This window comes from Equus asinus, chromosome 13 (assembly GCF_041296235.1).
Source record: "Equus asinus isolate D_3611 breed Donkey chromosome 13, EquAss-T2T_v2, whole genome shotgun sequence".
NCBI lineage: Eukaryota > Metazoa > Chordata > Mammalia > Perissodactyla > Equidae > Equus > Equus asinus.
In genome coordinates, this window is record NC_091802.1 from 44,820,334 (window position 1) to 44,838,162 (window position 17,829).

At 36.3% G+C, this 17,829-nt stretch overlaps 1 protein-coding gene across 3 annotated transcripts in view; it reads right to left on the bottom strand.

Annotated features, from left to right (window-relative positions):
- The window catches only part of KANSL1 (KAT8 regulatory NSL complex subunit 1), a 173,592-nt gene that overhangs the window by 47,367 nt on the left and 108,396 nt on the right, over nucleotides 1–17,829 (bottom strand). For all 3 annotated transcript variants that reach the window (XM_044745090.2, XM_014849432.3, XM_014849430.3), the window contains 2 exons: nucleotides 11,658–11,799; nucleotides 2,391–2,492 (listed from right to left, as the gene is read on the bottom strand). In XM_044745090.2, the coding sequence (XP_044601025.2) occupies nucleotides 2,391–2,492; nucleotides 11,658–11,799 (244 nt within the window). The remainder of the gene's footprint in view (nucleotides 1–2,390; nucleotides 2,493–11,657; nucleotides 11,800–17,829) is intronic.

Sequence of the window (17,829 nt, forward strand, 5' to 3'; positions counted from 1 at the left end):
ATTCTTTTCTGTAGGATATTAATAAATTTTGTATGAAACTGAGTAATCTTATTCCAGCACTCTTCCTTTCAATGATCATATATACAAATCAGTATCTGGCATCAAGATACTGTTGCTGGTTCTGCCACCAGCATGATTCCCACCTTAATCAGTAGTCACTATATATCTATTTGAGAATTACGTCTAACTTCTTGAAACCGTATTTGACAGTTTAGAAAATTTTCTTTGTTTTTTGTTGTTGTTGTTAATCCCAGTGAGTTTCAGAAATGAAAATATAAAAATGAACACAATACAAGAAAAAACACCTCTCACATACTTATTTTTAAAGCACAAGTCTTCACATTTTTTTTCTGAGTAACCAAAAAGGGCAATAAATACTTCCATGTTGGAAAAAGAAACTAATAAACAAAAATGGAGAATACAGTGGTTAAATGTGTATATGAAAATTGACAATGGCACCTGTTAAGTGTGACCTAAGATTTTTTTAAAGTAAAACTGAGAAGACAAAGTATAAATCACTTTTCAAAAAAAGAAGCTGGACAATAAAAAAGCAAAATTAAATAGTGCCCTCCTACAATGAAAAATTCCCCTGGCAACGGACATTATTAGGGACAGCTTTGTAAATATTTGGCATTTTAAAAATGGTGAAGGACCTTTAAGTTACTTAATGGCTTTTAAACAATACATGCTTTGCAGCCTACTCCACCAATACAATAAAACAGTGGAAATGTAGTGCCTTTCTGTTTACTTCAGAAAGTGAGACACTTTCTGAAGATTTTGCAGAAAGCATGTATAATCCACAAGAAAGGGAGTGGTTAACCTATCCTTGAAGACATAGTGACAGTGTATACTTACTCAATTGTTCTCATAATCATTATTTATTTTACTGAATCCAAAAAGCATTCTACAGTACACTGCAGAAACGACTATGGTCAACACAATGAGGAAAATGGTCTCAACTTTCAAGAATCTTACAATCTAGTATAGGCCATACACTTGCAAGTAAATGGCGGGTAGGGAAAGCGACAAGTTACTACGGGGCATGCATCTATACACATAAGTGAATGTGTATTAACATTAACAATGAGAATCAATACCACAATGAGAGTCTGTTATGTCCTATCCTTCACAAGCGCTGAAGTGAGAGAAAATGTGACTATAGGAGATTACCCCCCAATTTTTGGAATCCCTAAATACTGTTCATAAATATGTAAATATCTATAGAAAACTTACTCCCAATCGCATTTGCTGCCTCAAGTCTCATGTTTCCTGTACCTATCATACCATCAGCACCAGCTGACCTTCCAACTTACCCATGTTTTCTCTTCACGTATAACAATTTTTATCCTGGCTAGGGCAATCCTAAAACAGTTTCACAAATCATGTACAAAAAAATCTGTAGATAACATATAATTAACTCATATTATGGAACTGAATAGTGGCACAATTTGTCATTCTGTTCTTTAATTTATTTAAAACTAATTCCCAGTTAAGAACGATCAATCTCTTAACGTCTTCTGCATTTATCCCTAGTATCAGCAGCTGGCTTTCTGTAAGATCTCTCATTAAGAAAGTTAGTTTCCACCATATCATATGAGTCCCTGCTAACAATGATAATAATAAAGGATAACAAGCTTTATTGATTTGCAGATACAAGGAGACTAGCTGGTTTAATGCACAACTTAAAGAACCAGCACTGCTCACTAGCCTCTCAAACTACTGTCATGAGACTTTGGTATTTCCAACAAATGACTTAAATCAAGAAATGTTAATATTCATAAAAGCCAGTGATCTTCGGGGGAAACTAAAAGAGTGAAAGAAAGAAACAAAAAAGTGTTCTTGAAAGTCAGAAGGAAAAGAAATTAATTTCGGTGTTGAGAGAAATAGGGAAAGGGAATGAATCATGGAAGAGGGAGATTTGAGCTAGGCTCTAAGGATACAGAAGATTACAGAAAATGACAGTTTTTTCCTTATTATATAATTAAAGGGGGTAACTCATAGCATTTTCAACATCTTTGTGAATTAAACCTCTAGTCCAACTTTTTCATTTTATAGTGGCCCAAAAAGGTTACCTTTCTTGTCAAAGGTGTCAGAGCCGCAGGGTCTCCTGATTCCCAGTAATACTCCATAAAGCCCATACATGATCTGGCTGCAGTTGTCTTGAGAATTAGGAGCTGCTTTTAAATTCTGAGTTCAGCTACACAAGCTGAAGGAGGGGCCCTGTGCTGCCCTAGTGGGGAATTCAGATCTTGAAATGCCAGAAGTGGTAAAGGCAATACAGTCCCCTTCCTTCAGCCAACGCAAGGATTCTTGTCAGAGAGGATAAGCTGCATGTGGACGCTACACCCTGAGTTCTCACTCATTTCCCCTTTTGTGTCTTTTATACTTACCAATTTATCATTCCCATGATCTGTCTTCACCTCAGAACTAAGTGGAAGAAATAAGTCTGTTGTATGCTCTGGGGGAGGTGCTTCCCCAAGAACTATCAACCCCTGCAGAAGAGAGAGAAACAGCATAAGTGAGCGGTATTATGAGTTATACATTTAATTTAGGAGTTAATATCAAAAGAGTTAAGGCAGGGGACTGATTTACCAGAGGCCTTTTCCCTCATCATGTGGTTCTGAAACAAAATACACCACACTAGCAGCTTTGCTTTCCCAAAAATTATTTCAACAAAAAGCCTAGCAGTAGCCATGAGTAAGGCCTAAGACTCAGACCCAAGCTTCCTCTTTCTTGCACTTGAGTGCTCTGACCTACATAGATTGTTACCACTAAGCATCTTTTATTCACATCTTCCAGATCTGAAATCGTTATAAAAGTATGGTATTTTAGACTATATTACCAACTAGACTATACTGTATTAACAGCAGCAATGCAGTTTTTCTAGTTAACTTGATCACAAATGTGGCTTAAGGATTACCAAACTGCAAGTGTTACAAGTGTAAATGATGAGCTAAACCAACTGTATCTGAACCACCAAAACTACCAGCTGAAAGGCGGAACAGTCCCTACAATAGACAGAAACCAAGAACTTAAACAACAAACCAAAACAAAACCAAAAGAACTGTTCCAAAGGCATGTGTTTCTCATAAGCGTAAATATTACTCTAGATTTGGTTCCTGCTTGACAATTTCAAATTCAGATCTCACATTCATCACAGGAAATAAAAAGTGTAAAAAGAAATTTAAAATGATCCCACAAATCCTCTCCACAGTCAGCATGGGCCCAGCTTGGTAAAGGCAGAAGTTAGTTTACTATGAACAACCAACCACACAAACGAGTCCCTCTATGAACGCAAGGAGAGGTGACTAAATCAGGTTATGACACTGTGCGACAGAAAGACTGGGATGCCAGTGACCAGGGCTTTATGTCTTTGGTTCTCTTTCTCCGGTCTAGAAAATAGAGAGATGCGACTGATAAGAAGCTCTTAACAGAATTTTTTATTAGAATCATCTGTGGAATCTTATCAAACTATACCTGCCCAGGTCCAACATCAAATCTACTCGGAATCTCTGGAGGAGGGACTGGGTATCCTATGTTTTTAAAAAGTTCCCCTGGTAAGTCCTAATGCAAGCTCTAAAGTGAAAAATACTAGACTTGATCAGTCTTGACTCAGCAACAGAATTTCCCTGGGAACATCCTAAAATATAGATTCCAGGGCCTAGAGATTTTGACTGTATCAATTTGAGCTCCTCAGGCCATTATGACATAGGTTGAGCCAATGAACCAGATGACCCATCCCTGGGTCTTTTCTAACTCAAAATTCTCTTTGAAACAAGGGATGCAAAGAGACAAAAAGGTGGGGGACATTAAGGAAGGACAATGAAATTTTACCTCAGTACACAAGATTAACTAATTAATTAAAATATAGTCACAAGTTGCTAAACAACAGAGATACGCTCTGAAAATTGCATCATTAGGGGATTTTGTCGTTATTCAAACATCATAGAGTGTACTTACACAAACCTACACGGTATAGCCTACTATACACCTAGGCTATATGCCAAACTTATGAGACCACTGTCATACATGTAGTTTGTTGTTAAGTGGAGCATGATAGTACATCTTTTTCTCCTGAAAGCACCAGACACAACACTTACCCATTCTGGAATAAGAATACAAAAATTCAGGGGAGACTCCTCAGAAAAAAGGGGAAAGGTCATTAAGAAAGCAAGAAACATTTGCCTTAGTCTACAAGATAAAATATCCCTGGCTAAAAGAACTACTGCTGCAAAACATTTTCTTGCCTCAACCACAAGCACAAAACAGATCTCACAAACTTTGCCATTTCAAAGTAAAAACTATTTGTAAACAGCGGCTATTTTGCACACTAGTCCCTTCTCAAAATACTGCATTCTATATCTTCCCTGCTTAAGAGCCCAAACCACCTCCCCATTTCCTTTATAAATCTAGCCCAAACTCACCTTGGCATTCGAAGTCCCCCAGTCCCTGTCCCTAACTTATCTATTTCCAACTACTTTCTCCAAGTATTGTTACACCTACCTCATTACCTCCTAGAAAATATTTGAAAGTATACGAAGTTGTTGTTTCTGTTGAGACGTGGGGGCTACTACAAAGGAGCAGGTAAATGAGTGCAACTAAATGTTAAGAGCTTGTCAAATGCAAGTCCCACCTCCTTCCAAGAAAATGTCCCTGGTTAACTGAGCCCCTACTTGCTCTATCCACATTGCCAGATTTCCTAAAGCATCGTGATTGTGCTAATATTCTGTGTATTTAAATCTCATTTCCAGGGCAGAACCTTAGGCCAAATTATTTATCATTGTCTCAATTTGTTATTTAAATGTGAACCAATGGTAAGCTCCTTGAAGACTCAGATAAAATACAAATATATTTGAATCCTCCCCGATATTCCCAGAGTCATACACCAAAAAAGGAAATGCATAACAATTATTTTTTGAGTTTTATGTTAAAAAATGTTTTCCTTGAGCAGGAAAATATTAAGTTTATATTAATTACAGCCAGAAGCCTAAATAAATCCAACTATTAGGTATAAAGTTATCCCCTCAATTTTTCCAGGTGAGAAGGTAAGTTTTCCAAAAGGAAAATTTTTTCCTTAAACTACTAAGTAATTTCTAAAATACACCTCTCTGAGAAACTAGACACCCTCCTGAGAAAGCTTCATACGACCTGATAGGAACCATTTATTCCTCATCATTTTATAGATCCAGAGAGATACAGATCAAAAGTCGTGTCAATAGGCCAAGCCACAGCAGAACTAGGGCTAAAGGCTGGGTCTAACTACCCTTCTGTTTTTTCTATCATTCGTTCAAATCAAACCATCATTTATCCATTCATCAACATTTTTTTGGTGCTGGGGATAGAGGAAAGGAGGAGAGACATATCCTTTTCTCAACCCCCCAACTCACCTATCCCTACCCAAACCCACCCCAAAAAGTGCTTACATTCTAATATTGAGGCAAAAACAGACAGCAAACAGTATGAGTAAGTAAATTTTATGTAGTGCATTTTTTGTTGTCAGTTTCGTCAAGGCAACACTGACTACTAGTGACCCTACGTACAGCAGAGTGGAACCCTGCCCAGTCTAGTGCACCATCCTTTCACTTTCTGTATTAATTAAAATACAGTCACACATTGCTTAACGACAGGGACACATTTTGAAAAGTGCATCATTAGGTGATTTTGTCATTATTCAAACATCATAGAGTGTACTTACACAAACCAAGATGGTATAGCCTATAGGCACTGTATCAGACGATGCTCTACTACTATTCATAGGGCTTTCATGGCCAATTTTGTCAGAAGTGGATGGCCAGGTCGTTCTTCCTAGCCTGACTTAGTTTTGAAGCTCTGCTGAAACCTGTCCATGGGTGACCCTGCTGGTATTTGAAATGGCGGTGGTATAGCTTTCAGCATCACAGCAACACGCAGCCACCACAGTATGACAACTGACAGATGGGGGACGTGGTTCCCTGACCAGGAAACAAACCTAGGCAGCAGCAGTGAGAGCGCAGAATCTTAACCACTAGACCCCAGGGCTGGCTATGTAGTACATTAGAAGGTGTGAAATGATAAAGTGAAAAAATAACGGGCAGTGAGAGGATTAAGAAGTGGGAGTAGGCACTGTTTCCCATTAGGCAGTCAGTGTAAACTGTACTGAGGAAGTGATATCTGAGCAAATATTTGAAACAACATGGGAACAAACTTTGGGAATATGTGAGGAAAGAGCTAATGCCAAAGTTGCTAGGTTGGAGCCAGCTTCATGATTTTAACAAGTGCAAGGAATTTGGCATGGCTGGAGTAAAACGAACAAGTGGAATTTATGGTAGGAGCTGATGCCAGAAGAGGTAAGGGGAGGTACGTAATCTTGCAGGGCCTTGTAACTCATTTTAAGTATTTAGGCTTTTATTTTCAGATGGGAAGTCATTCGAGAGTTTCAAGCAGAAGGGGAAAATGATCTTATTTATGGTTGAAAAGGATCAATCTAGCTATTGTGTTGACATGAAGACTAGTGGGTGGCAAAAGGAGAAGCAGAGAGAACAGTTGGTTGGATCAAAGTAGCTGCATTCTGGATATATATATACATTTGAAAACAACCAATTAGCTATGCAAATATGCTTCTTGGGATGTGAGGGAAGGGAGCCAGAGACCAAGCCAAGGTTTCTGGCCTATGAGACAGCAAGAACGGAGCTCCCATTAATCTGTTCAAAAGTCTTTTCAATGCATATTAATTTTAATCAAATCTGTTTTTGCAAATATGTGCTAAAGTGTTATGCTGACGCAGCTAACGTTCATCTATGCATTGTTTCCCCACCAAAAATTAAGTTCACTACAGTGTATAATACCAACCAATAGATCATTTATACTGTATCTCATATCAAAAAGGATGAAAGCAACTAAAAGGAGGATCAGCAAATAAAAAGCATCAAAATAGCTAAAGTTCATTCACTCAGGTGACATTTATTGAGTGTCTATCATGTGCTATGAAACCCTAACAATAAGAAAATAAATACAGGCATATCTCATTTTATTACACTTCACTTTATTGTGCTTCGCAGATATTGCATTTCTTTTCTAACAAGACCCTCCACCAGCAAAAAGATTACAACTTCCTGAAGGTTCAGAATATAGTTTGCATTTTTCAGCAATAAAGCATTTTTAAATTAAGGTATGTACATTGTTTTTTTAGACATAATGCTACTGTACACTTAACAGACTACAGTCTAGAGCAGAAATAACTTTTATATGCACTGGGAAACCAAAAAATTCATGTGACTTGCTTTTACCGCAATATCCGCTTTATTGTGGCAGTATGGAACCAAACCTGCAATATCTTTGAGGTATGCCTGCAAAATACATTCCACTCATACGGAGCTTATCTTCATCTACCTTGGACAGATAGGTACACAAAATAGTATAATGACAGTGCTGTCACAGAAGTTCAGAGAAAATTACCGTGAGAGCAGAAAACAGGTAGAGCCTAAGTGAAGAGGCTGATGGAAGTGAGACTTCACAGAAATCTACACGGTTACTTAAAATTCCCTAAAATGTACTCAATAAAGTTAATAGTCATGAAAGGAAAGATTATTATTAGCAAACAAAACTTCCTAAAGTTCCACTCCACATCTGTCATGTCAAACCCAAGCTAGGTTTCCCTAGCATTCTGGATTTACACTGACGGGTCACTGCTGCATGGCTGTGGCATCAGCCTTGTTGGGGACATAACCTCAGGGCTGTTGCACTGAAAAATAGACAGCAAGTGGCAGAGGCCAAGATAAAAAGGCCGGGTGACTCTCCCCATCCTTCACCACCACTCCTGAGTCAGAATCAGGATCATACCCAGGCTGCCCAAGCCTAGAGAACTCCTACATAAAGACCAAAAGAATTGGGATGGGTCACAGTTGCATGCAGTCATAATATATCTTTGTAAATTATTCCTCTGTGGAAACACAAAGCTGTCCTACATAAGTCAAAAGAAGGAAGAAAAAAACAGTAAGAACCAAAACTAAAAAAGGAAGAGATAGTAGAAGGAACTGTGCTAAGTAAGCCTGATTACAATACAGGGCAAGCAAAAAGAAAAGAAAAAAACTAAGTTGTATATTTGGGTTAATTGCTTCCCCTTTACCAATTTCAGATAATATATGGTCAAAGCACAAGATAAAGAAAACATCACCTCTTAATTTGTAATACAGAATTATGATGCAATTTCACATACTCACTTCCCTATTTCATTCTGAGTAGATCAACCTTCCCTACCCGTAAATTAGTAACCTCACTGTAGACTAGTTCCACAGGAACCATCCTGGGCTACTGAGACAAGACACAGCTGTCCACAACGTCTTATGACTCTATGAAGATGGGAACTTCAACTGCTTTATATCAATTTTGAAGACAAAGTTATTTTAGGGTTCTCCTATTCCCATTCATCTCCTTTTCCATCCAGAATCTATGTTAATGTATCTTTGGGTGAAAATTCCATTGCTCATTTGTTATACGGGGTTACATAATGTCCCTCCAATATTTCTATCATGCAGAACTTATGAATGTGACCTTATTTGAAAACAGAAGCTTTGCAGATGTAATTAAGTTAAGATGAGGCCTTTAGTGTGGGTTCTAAATTCCAGTATGACCTGTGTGCTTATAAGAAGGAAATCTGGACATAGACACAATGATAGAGAAGATGGCCATGTGAAGATGGAGGCAGAAACTGGAGTGATGTAGCTATAAACCAAGGAACACCAAGGATTGCCAGAACCACCAGAAGCTTAGGTAAAGGCAAGGAAGGATTCTTTTCTAGAATCTTCAGAGGGAGCATGGCCCTCTCTACAGCTAGATTTCAGATTTCTAGCCTCTAGAACTGTGAGAAAATAAATTTCTGTTGTTTAAGTTTTACCACCCAATTTGTGCTCTTTGTTATGGTAGCACCAAGAAACTAACACGTTTATTTTAAAAAGACATCCTATAAATATTTAATAAAGTTGTGAATTTTCTTGATATATTACTTATTGGGATTATCATTCTACTTTTACTCTTCCTGTCAGAATTTTGTAACAAACACTGCATTCAGACTTCAGACAAAGAAAACATATTATATCTAGAATGCCTTACTTTACAGTCGACAAGACTGAAGCTCAGAAATGTTCAGTGACTTTTCTTCCCAAGGTTACACAGCTATATGGTAGCAAAGCTAGGACTAGAACCAAAGATTATCTAGTCCAAGTCTGATGTTTCTTTAATATGTTACATGCCCTGAATGATAAAACCCTTGGATAATCAACATATACACAAAATTCCAGAATAACTACTTTCCAGGTATTTAGAAATATCTAAGACTTCTGAAAGTTCCCTAAAACTGCTGTCATCACTTGCAGAGTTATGAGCTAAAGAATAAAGAGGAACCAAAGGTGGACAAAGAATATCTTCTCGCACTAGTGAGACTGTAAACTGAGGCATACTGACAAAATACTTCTCTGGAGTATGCATCAAGAACATAGAAGTAACCATGTTGTGACTTAGATGACTATGTTCATTATGGCATGCTTTATAATATAATTTTAATAAAGAGCATAATTAAAATAGTCAACCAGGAAAGGTAATATAATGTAGCCAATAAAAATATTTTCCCAGAAAACGTTTAGGGTCCACATGTAACATGACAATGTTTAAAGAAATTATTTACATGCATAGAAAAAAAACAGTGGAAGAAAATATGTCCAAATGTTCACATGAGTTAATTTTGAGTTTGGGTTTTGTTTTGTTTTTAAAGACAGTCTCTTTTTTTTAAAGAGCAGTTTTAGGTTCACAGCAAAACTGAGAGAAAGGTACAGAGATAATCTCATGGTGGTTTTTCCCCCCCTCTTTCATACTTCCAGTATTTTCCAAGTTTCCAAGAACTGATATACAGTATTTTATCAATTCTAAGACATGTTTTTTCACATCTCAGCATCTTTTATATCAAGATGCATCTTAATTGATGGTATGTCTTAGCTTAACTGAAATAATTTCTTAGTGGTACACAAAACAATAGTGCATCTTACAAGCAAGAGCATCTTTGGGTTGATGAAACGTAATAATTTTATAGTGGAGAACTAATATAACATAACTTATATACATAAACACACAAATATTTATGAATGTATATAAAAGAGAGAAAGCAACAAAAATGACTACCATTGTACTAATCTCAGTTGTTACTAACAGACTTAGCTCTCAAATATGGAAATTTCCACTTAACTATTGGCTATAAAAACTACTACTGGCCATAATAACCTAGAAACAGACACTGAAGAGGTGTCCCTGACAGAGAAGACTGCATCTCTCTCCTCAGGATAGGCATATCCAATCATCTCCTAGCTATTCTTATCACCATTCCAGCTCATGTTCTAGAAATCTCAACTTCCTGTGTGAAGAAGAGATAAGGAAGGCTAAATATTCACCACCCTTGGTGAATGATTTTAGTTTTCATTCCTTATTTGCCCCAGCTAATTTTTAAAGAAGTTAGTCATAATTTAATTTGTTCCCTTAGGATAGGGATAATTTAACAAATTATTTTAAAAAAAAGGAAAAACAGGTAAATCCTCTGGACTTTGCCCTCAATTATAACACACTCTACTGAACTTTTAGAGATTTATATATAAACCCACTTTGAAAAGAAACTGGAAGAAGCTCCAGTGGAATTTTTGGAATAAAAGCTTAAATGATATATACAGGAGGCTGTCGAACTTTTACTTCAAACTCTTATAATTTTGTTCACCTTCTCAGTTGGTCATCCTTTAACTTTTGGCCTACTAATTAATTTAATGCATAAACCTCACAGTATAGCAATTTTCTTGACTTTGACCAGCACTAAGGCAGGACAAAAGTGTCGTGACACTTATTTTTAGGAGGAGTAGATTCTTTATCTAGACCCAAGTGTCCAGTCAGGCAGCTCAACTGCATCGAGCTAATAACAAAAAATACCTTGCAAGAATATAAGCTCCATGAAATTAGGGTTTTTATTTACCACTGTGACCCTACTAAGGAGAACAGTGCCTGCTACATAGGCACTATTACAGGCACATCTTTTACACGCACGTTTATCCTTCAATCAAACCCAAAGTGAACAGAGGACATCTTTTAAAGTTGATTTTTAAGAAAAGAAAACTACACACAGTGTTACTGTCAAAGATAAAATCTGTATGGTAAGAATAAGTCCTCTGCAGATAGGAGGACACAGGAAAATAAAAATCCTACTTGCCAATGTCTAATTTTCCCTAACCACCTTTCAGGAAAAACGCTATTTTTTCATCAAGAAAGCAATGGAAGCTTAGCGGTAAAACAGAAACGCATCTAAGTAAAAAAAGCAAGATGAAAATCCTCAGTCATCACCACTTTTCCATAAATACAACAAATAACAGTTGCAGTCAATGGCTTACATTATATAGTCTCTTTTTCCTATGTTTCCTGTTAGTCCAGATATACAAACTGTTTCGTTTTAAACACATGTTCAATTTAACATATTCTAACAGTGTTGTCTGCACTATACTAAGCAACATCAGGCTCTTAAACAAATTAAACCACTCTATCAGATCATATTAAACCATTCTCTTTGATATAGGTAAGATTAATTGAGGGATGGGAAAAAAAGGATAATGGTAGTTTTTAGCTAGGCTGAAAAAGACCAGACACTTATCCCTTACCTTATTAGCACGTATCTGTTTGTAAATGTCTGTTTGCTGCCGAATTCGATATTCCAAGTCAGAAACATGAGCCTGAAGCCAGTTCCAGCGGCTGACAATAGCTGCTCGGTCTGCAGCCCATCTCCATTCTGACCTGCGCCTCCTAAAAGGAAATAAACTGAGTGAAATCCAAGAGTAGCAGCAGCATTTATACCAGATGGGGGTGGGAAGGTTTTAACACCTAAAGCCCCTTATACTGATCAACTCTAGTGCCAAGAAAAATCCAAGATTTTATATATACACATCTGTCCATCACAGGACATACATGGGTAAAACTCTTCACATACAGATACTTCCAAAATTAACTAGGTGAAATTGCCTTCTAGTATCCTGATCCTGTGGCACACAATTTGTCTGAAATTGCTTTAATTTTTCAGGGGACAGAAATATTCTATACTTTAATATAAGACATATATAAAGAATAAAGATTATCTACATAGAAAATCCAAAAGACGCCACAAATTATTAAAGCTAATCGAGAATTCAGTAAAGTTGCCAAGATCAACATATAAAAACTAATAGTGTTGGCATGTGCTAACAAGCAGAAAATATTCGTTTTTTTTTAAAGCACTAATCACACCACCAACAAATGCTAATGTTATACACAAAAGATCTTTACAGAGAAAATAAAACCTGAAAAACATAAAAGACCTACATAAATGGTGAGATACATATGTTTTTTGGTGAGGAAGATTAGCCCTGAGCTAACATCTCTGCCAATTTTCCTCTATTTTGCATGTGGGATGCCACCACAGCATGGCTTGATGAGCAGTGTGTAGGATTGTGCCTAGGATCCAAATCCACAAACCCCAACCCACCGAAGTGGAGCATGCGAACTTAACAAGTACGCCACTAGGCTGGCCGCGAGATACATTTTTTTTAAGATGGCAATTTTCATATATATATCTCTCTATAAATTCAAATAAGCTCCAATCAAATTTCCCTACAGAGTTTTTAATGGAAGCTGACAAACAGATCCAAAAATTTACAAGGCTAAAAAGGACCAACAGTAGAGAAATTCTGAAGAAAGCATGATGGAAACTCACATTACAGACTTACCGTAAAGCTATAATAATTAAGGCAGTCTAGAAAGACAAAAAGACCACTGAGCCAGAATAGAGAGCCCCCAAACTTAGAACTGGATGTATAAAAGAGATGGCATTCATATCAGCGGGGAAAGATTGAACTATTCAATAAATGGTATTGAAACGGACAGCTCTTTACAGAGAAAAAGTAAAATTAGTTCCCTTCCTAGATATAATTTTAGAATTCCTAAATCTGAAAAGCCAAACTAACAAAGAAGAGTACCTTTTGGACGTCACAGCAGAGAAGGATTTCTTGAATAAGAAGAAATAAATTTAGCTAATTTTTAACATACAACAAAAGATACATTGCCAGTAAGAATAAAAACTGGCACCATCACTTTTTGAAGCGTAAGTTGGAAATATTTGGCTAGGTGGAAGACATGCATATCCAACCATCATGCAATTCTATTTCCGAGAACATAACCTGCTCTTCTGCATAGAGAAATAGGTTGGACCATTTCACAATGAATACAAATGTCAAATCACTATGTTGTACATCTGAAACTAATAATACCATACATGTCAATTACACCTCAATAAAAAAAAGAAACAGGTTCATTGCCATAACTAAAAATATACTAAACAAAAATAAGTACTATTATAGATACATACAAGTAATAAAAGAATTTAAAGAAATACTGTTTATCAATTTAATTATTACTGTATATATTAACATGACTAAATCTCAACAATGTGGAATGGAAAAACTATGAAAATTTAAAAGGAATAAACATACAATAATAAAGATTGTTACCATTACACAAATAGTAAATGCAGAAAAATATGCATAGAACTGAGTGATACACAACAAATTCAGTTATCAGGGTCCCCATTATCTCTAGAAGGAGAATGGAGAAGTTGAATTTTAGCTCTACCTGTAATGTAATGTCTGACTTCTCTTTAAAAACAAAAAGTCTGATAGAAATATAGCAACAATTTAACATTCCCAAATAGAGGGGGTACATGGCATCTAATATATTCTATAATTATAATCTTCCAAAAAATTCTTTTTCAAGAAACAAAAAGCCATCACATGCCCTTAGCCCCACCCCCAATCAGGATATATATACTCACTACTAAAAATTTTAAGTGACTGTAAGTGAACTTCATAAAACCTAGTCCACTGATAGGGTGAAATACAACATAACATCAATAGTAAAAGAGAACAAATCTGATCACAGTAGGGTTAGAAATGAGTTAATACTTAACCATACCATAATAATTAAGACTAAGAGTAGCAATGGTATTTTACTAACCTTTATATGGCCCAAATATAAGCCATTCAAGTCAACCACTGTGAGAAGCAAGGCATTTTGTAGTTCCCTAATCTTGACGGAATCAGTACAAGATACAAAGATATTTTCTTTTTTTAAGTATAATTATCTGGTTCAACGTTGGCTGCAGGTCTAGTTACAGCCCAAATTCAGGAAAGAATCTCAAGAGGTCAAGTACAACCTCTGGATTATTTCTGAACTATAAAATGTCCTCCTCTTTTCCAAAAGAGGCAAAGCTGGTTAACCCTCATAACCTATTTCCAACTTTCACTGCTCTCCAAGGATCACCACTTTCCTATTCTGCGAAATCTCTTGGTTTTACAGGTTCATTTCTGAAGCTCCTACAGCATCAAGTCCTCGTCTACCACCATTGGGCTACTCCAATAACCTCCTTAGATACTGCTCTTAATGTAAATCATATACTACTTTTCCTAATTAAACTCCCCTCAAACCTTATTTCTTCCTGTCTCTCTTATGTGTAAGGAACCAAAGAGAGCCTCTGCTTCTTTTCAAATCCTAAGTCTTCAAGGAAATAAAGTAGAAGGGGAGTCAAATATTGTAAAAGAGAGCAAGTGGAAGCCAAGAAGTGATTAATAAAATTAACATAACATCCATTTAATGACAGTTTATTCACAAATTTGTTTTAGCAACTGAGAATGGCTAGCCAAAATAAAATCCTAATGTTGAAAACCAAAGCAAGGGACAGATGATTTCTTGGCAAATTTACAGTACTTCCTCCTTAGTCACCCTTGGTGGACAAAGAATCCTGGCAGTCTCTCCCAACGTTCCTGAACTTAGCTTATAAGCCTTCTCATGACAGCGTTCCAGGACACCATGCACTCTAAATTGGCAGGAAAGAGGAAATCTATTTGTTATCTCTGAATTTAGACACATCTTCACCAAAAGAATTTTCTTTCTTGTTTGGCATCAATGAAAAAAAGAAAAAAAAAGAAAATTTGTTATACAGATAGTCTGTTAGTCTGAGAATACAAAAGGAAAAGAAAATTACTTAAAATATTTCACTTCACAAGAACTTTGATGAATAAATACTTTTTTCTTTGATATTAAGGAATGGCCCCTTCCTTTCAAGTTTTCTAAGGTCAAAACTAACAGGCCTACTATACAGATATTCTTCTAAATACAAATATAAAACTGAGCCTCTTGATAACATTTTTTGGAGACTGGCTAATTAACTAAACAGAGGCAGCATTAAGGGAATACTAGCAATCCCCAGTTTATGAGCAGGTTTCATTCTACAAATATATTTTTCATGACAGTTTAGAACTGCAAGTGATTTTCAATAGACAGTTGTCACAATGTTGTAATTTAATGAAAAATGGAAAACTCCACCCCAAGCGGGATGTTCAAAAAACCAGCAATATGGGCATAAAGCTGAACTGTTAGCAAAGGTGAGAGGTGTACAGTTAACAAGTCTGTGTTGAGCTATGAAGATGTTACCATCCCAGTGGCAGAGGAGAACACCACAAAACATTACTGCCACAGTAAGAGCTTCACATCTTATACATTTTTTTCCTTAACAAAAACAACATGCCACAGAAACTCAGTTTACCTGAGGTAGAGGTGGGATTCCCCCCTAACATTCAAAAGGTAAATTTATTACTGTGATAATTTACAGCTCAAAAACAAGAGACACTGATTTATTATTAGAGACAAGTTTAAATATAGACTTCAAAAGAACATGTAACTAAGGTTGCAGAATGATACTTATATAATGATCAACTGGTTTCTGATGTGATCATTATCAATTATGAAGGAAAAGATGTGGATTCCAACACTGATGAATCTTTCAACTCATCCTGTTGCTTACTTTGTCCTAACTAGGGAAATAACTGCTTTAACTGTGTGTCTGTGCAGGATACTAGAATGCCTTGTGACATATTCTACTGTATACTTTATCCCATTTGGTACCAAAGTATTTGTCTACACGTACTGGGCTACTGCCTGAGTGGGAATTGATTTTAACTCTTATTTTGCTCCTGGCTTTTATAAATGTTTTATTGGTAAATCTTTTTTGTCTGTGTTCACTGTATAAAAACCCATTAAAATTTTACACTACGAATTGCTTTTTTGCTTACTCAAATGCAGGAAAATATAGCACCAACATTTGCTTTTGTAACACTACATGAATACTAAATTTTAATGTTGCCAGCTATCTATCAATATTTATTTGTATAGAACAGCATATGCTGGATAAATAAATTTCTTTTTTAGCTATCTAAACTTATGCTTTGGTAGTTCTTTTTACAAGGTTAGTAGAATATTACCACATATCCATAACGTAGGATGTTCTATGGGATCCCAGAATACAGAATATTTGTTGTATTTACTTGAACAAAAAAATCATTTCCTCTAAAAGAGCTCCTATATTTATAAACACTTAGAAACTATACAGTGGAAAGTACTGGAAAATTCATGGTTCAGTTTACAAGTTGGGCAATGTGGGGGGGGGGAAGACTAACTTTTGTTTTTTATTCTTTAAAATCATCTTGAATGGTAATGTTAATGGAAACGTTTCATTAGAAGAGGACAAACAGATCAACCCAGGCACTTTTATGTAAGGAGATTTAACTTCTATGAAATGTAGGGTCCAAGCTCCTTCTGTTTTTACTACAAATTAGAAATTATACATTGAATCCCCAAATGTGTCACTGATAAAAGCTTTTCTATTGCACCACAGAGATAACGATCTGAATCACTTAATTCAAGAGGTGATCACCACTAATTTTGCTAAAATAAAACCTTAGACTAAGGAATGTAATTTCTGCTAACACAGAGAAACATAAGGATTTACTAGACTCCTTACTGCCAACTTACTGTCAGTAAGTTCAACAGAAGAGATTACTAATACTTCAACTCTGGGCATTTGACTTCAATGCCTACAGCACTGCCACAGACAGCAGAGCAAGAGACAGCAGTGGTAGTTTCTTCCTTTTTCTCAAAGGTAAACTACAGCAAAAGATGACTTGTCTAAAAGTAGTGCTAAAAGCTAAAGCATTGAACCACGTGAAACAGCTGACCTAGCTCTGCCTTTAAGTCAAGTCATCTGGTTCTATTCCAAGACGGAAAAATCTGTCAGTCAAGTAGAACAGTGCTGGCAGATTATACTTTTCCCTGATCTAGAAATTTTTTGAAATCTCATGAAAGTAACAACGAATATGCTGGAAAGACCTTCTTTGATTTTGATTTCCATCCTATCTCCAGTTCTTCCCTTATTAAGCAAACAAAGATTCTATTAACAAATTAAAAGTACAATTGTCACAGCAAGTTACACAGTACTATGTTTCAGCCAAAAACTGGCAGATAAATTATCCAACAGAGCTGTGTGCTACTTCCAAGCACACAAGAAAGTCTGAGACACCTAAATTCTGTAATCTCCAAATTCTTTAGATGACTTATAAAATCAAGAGAATTAGAGTAAGTAAAATTGAGATCATCTCCGAACATCCAGAGCATACAGTTCCTAGATTCACAGTATCCAGGGTAAGAGTTAGGGGCCCTACGGAACAGGAATAGAAAATCTTGACATTACTGACAGTCACATTAAAAAACCCCAAATGTACATACAAGTATTCACTACCGAGCTCAAAAGGAGCATGAAACGAGTAGAGGAAAGAGCAGGAAGAGAGAGGTTCAAGCCAAGATCTCACTTTTATTTACTTTATATGATCCGAGACGTGTAAATTGACCCTGGAAATAACAGCAACATCTGCCTCGCAGAACTGTCGCAGTCATAAAATGATGTAATACTAACTG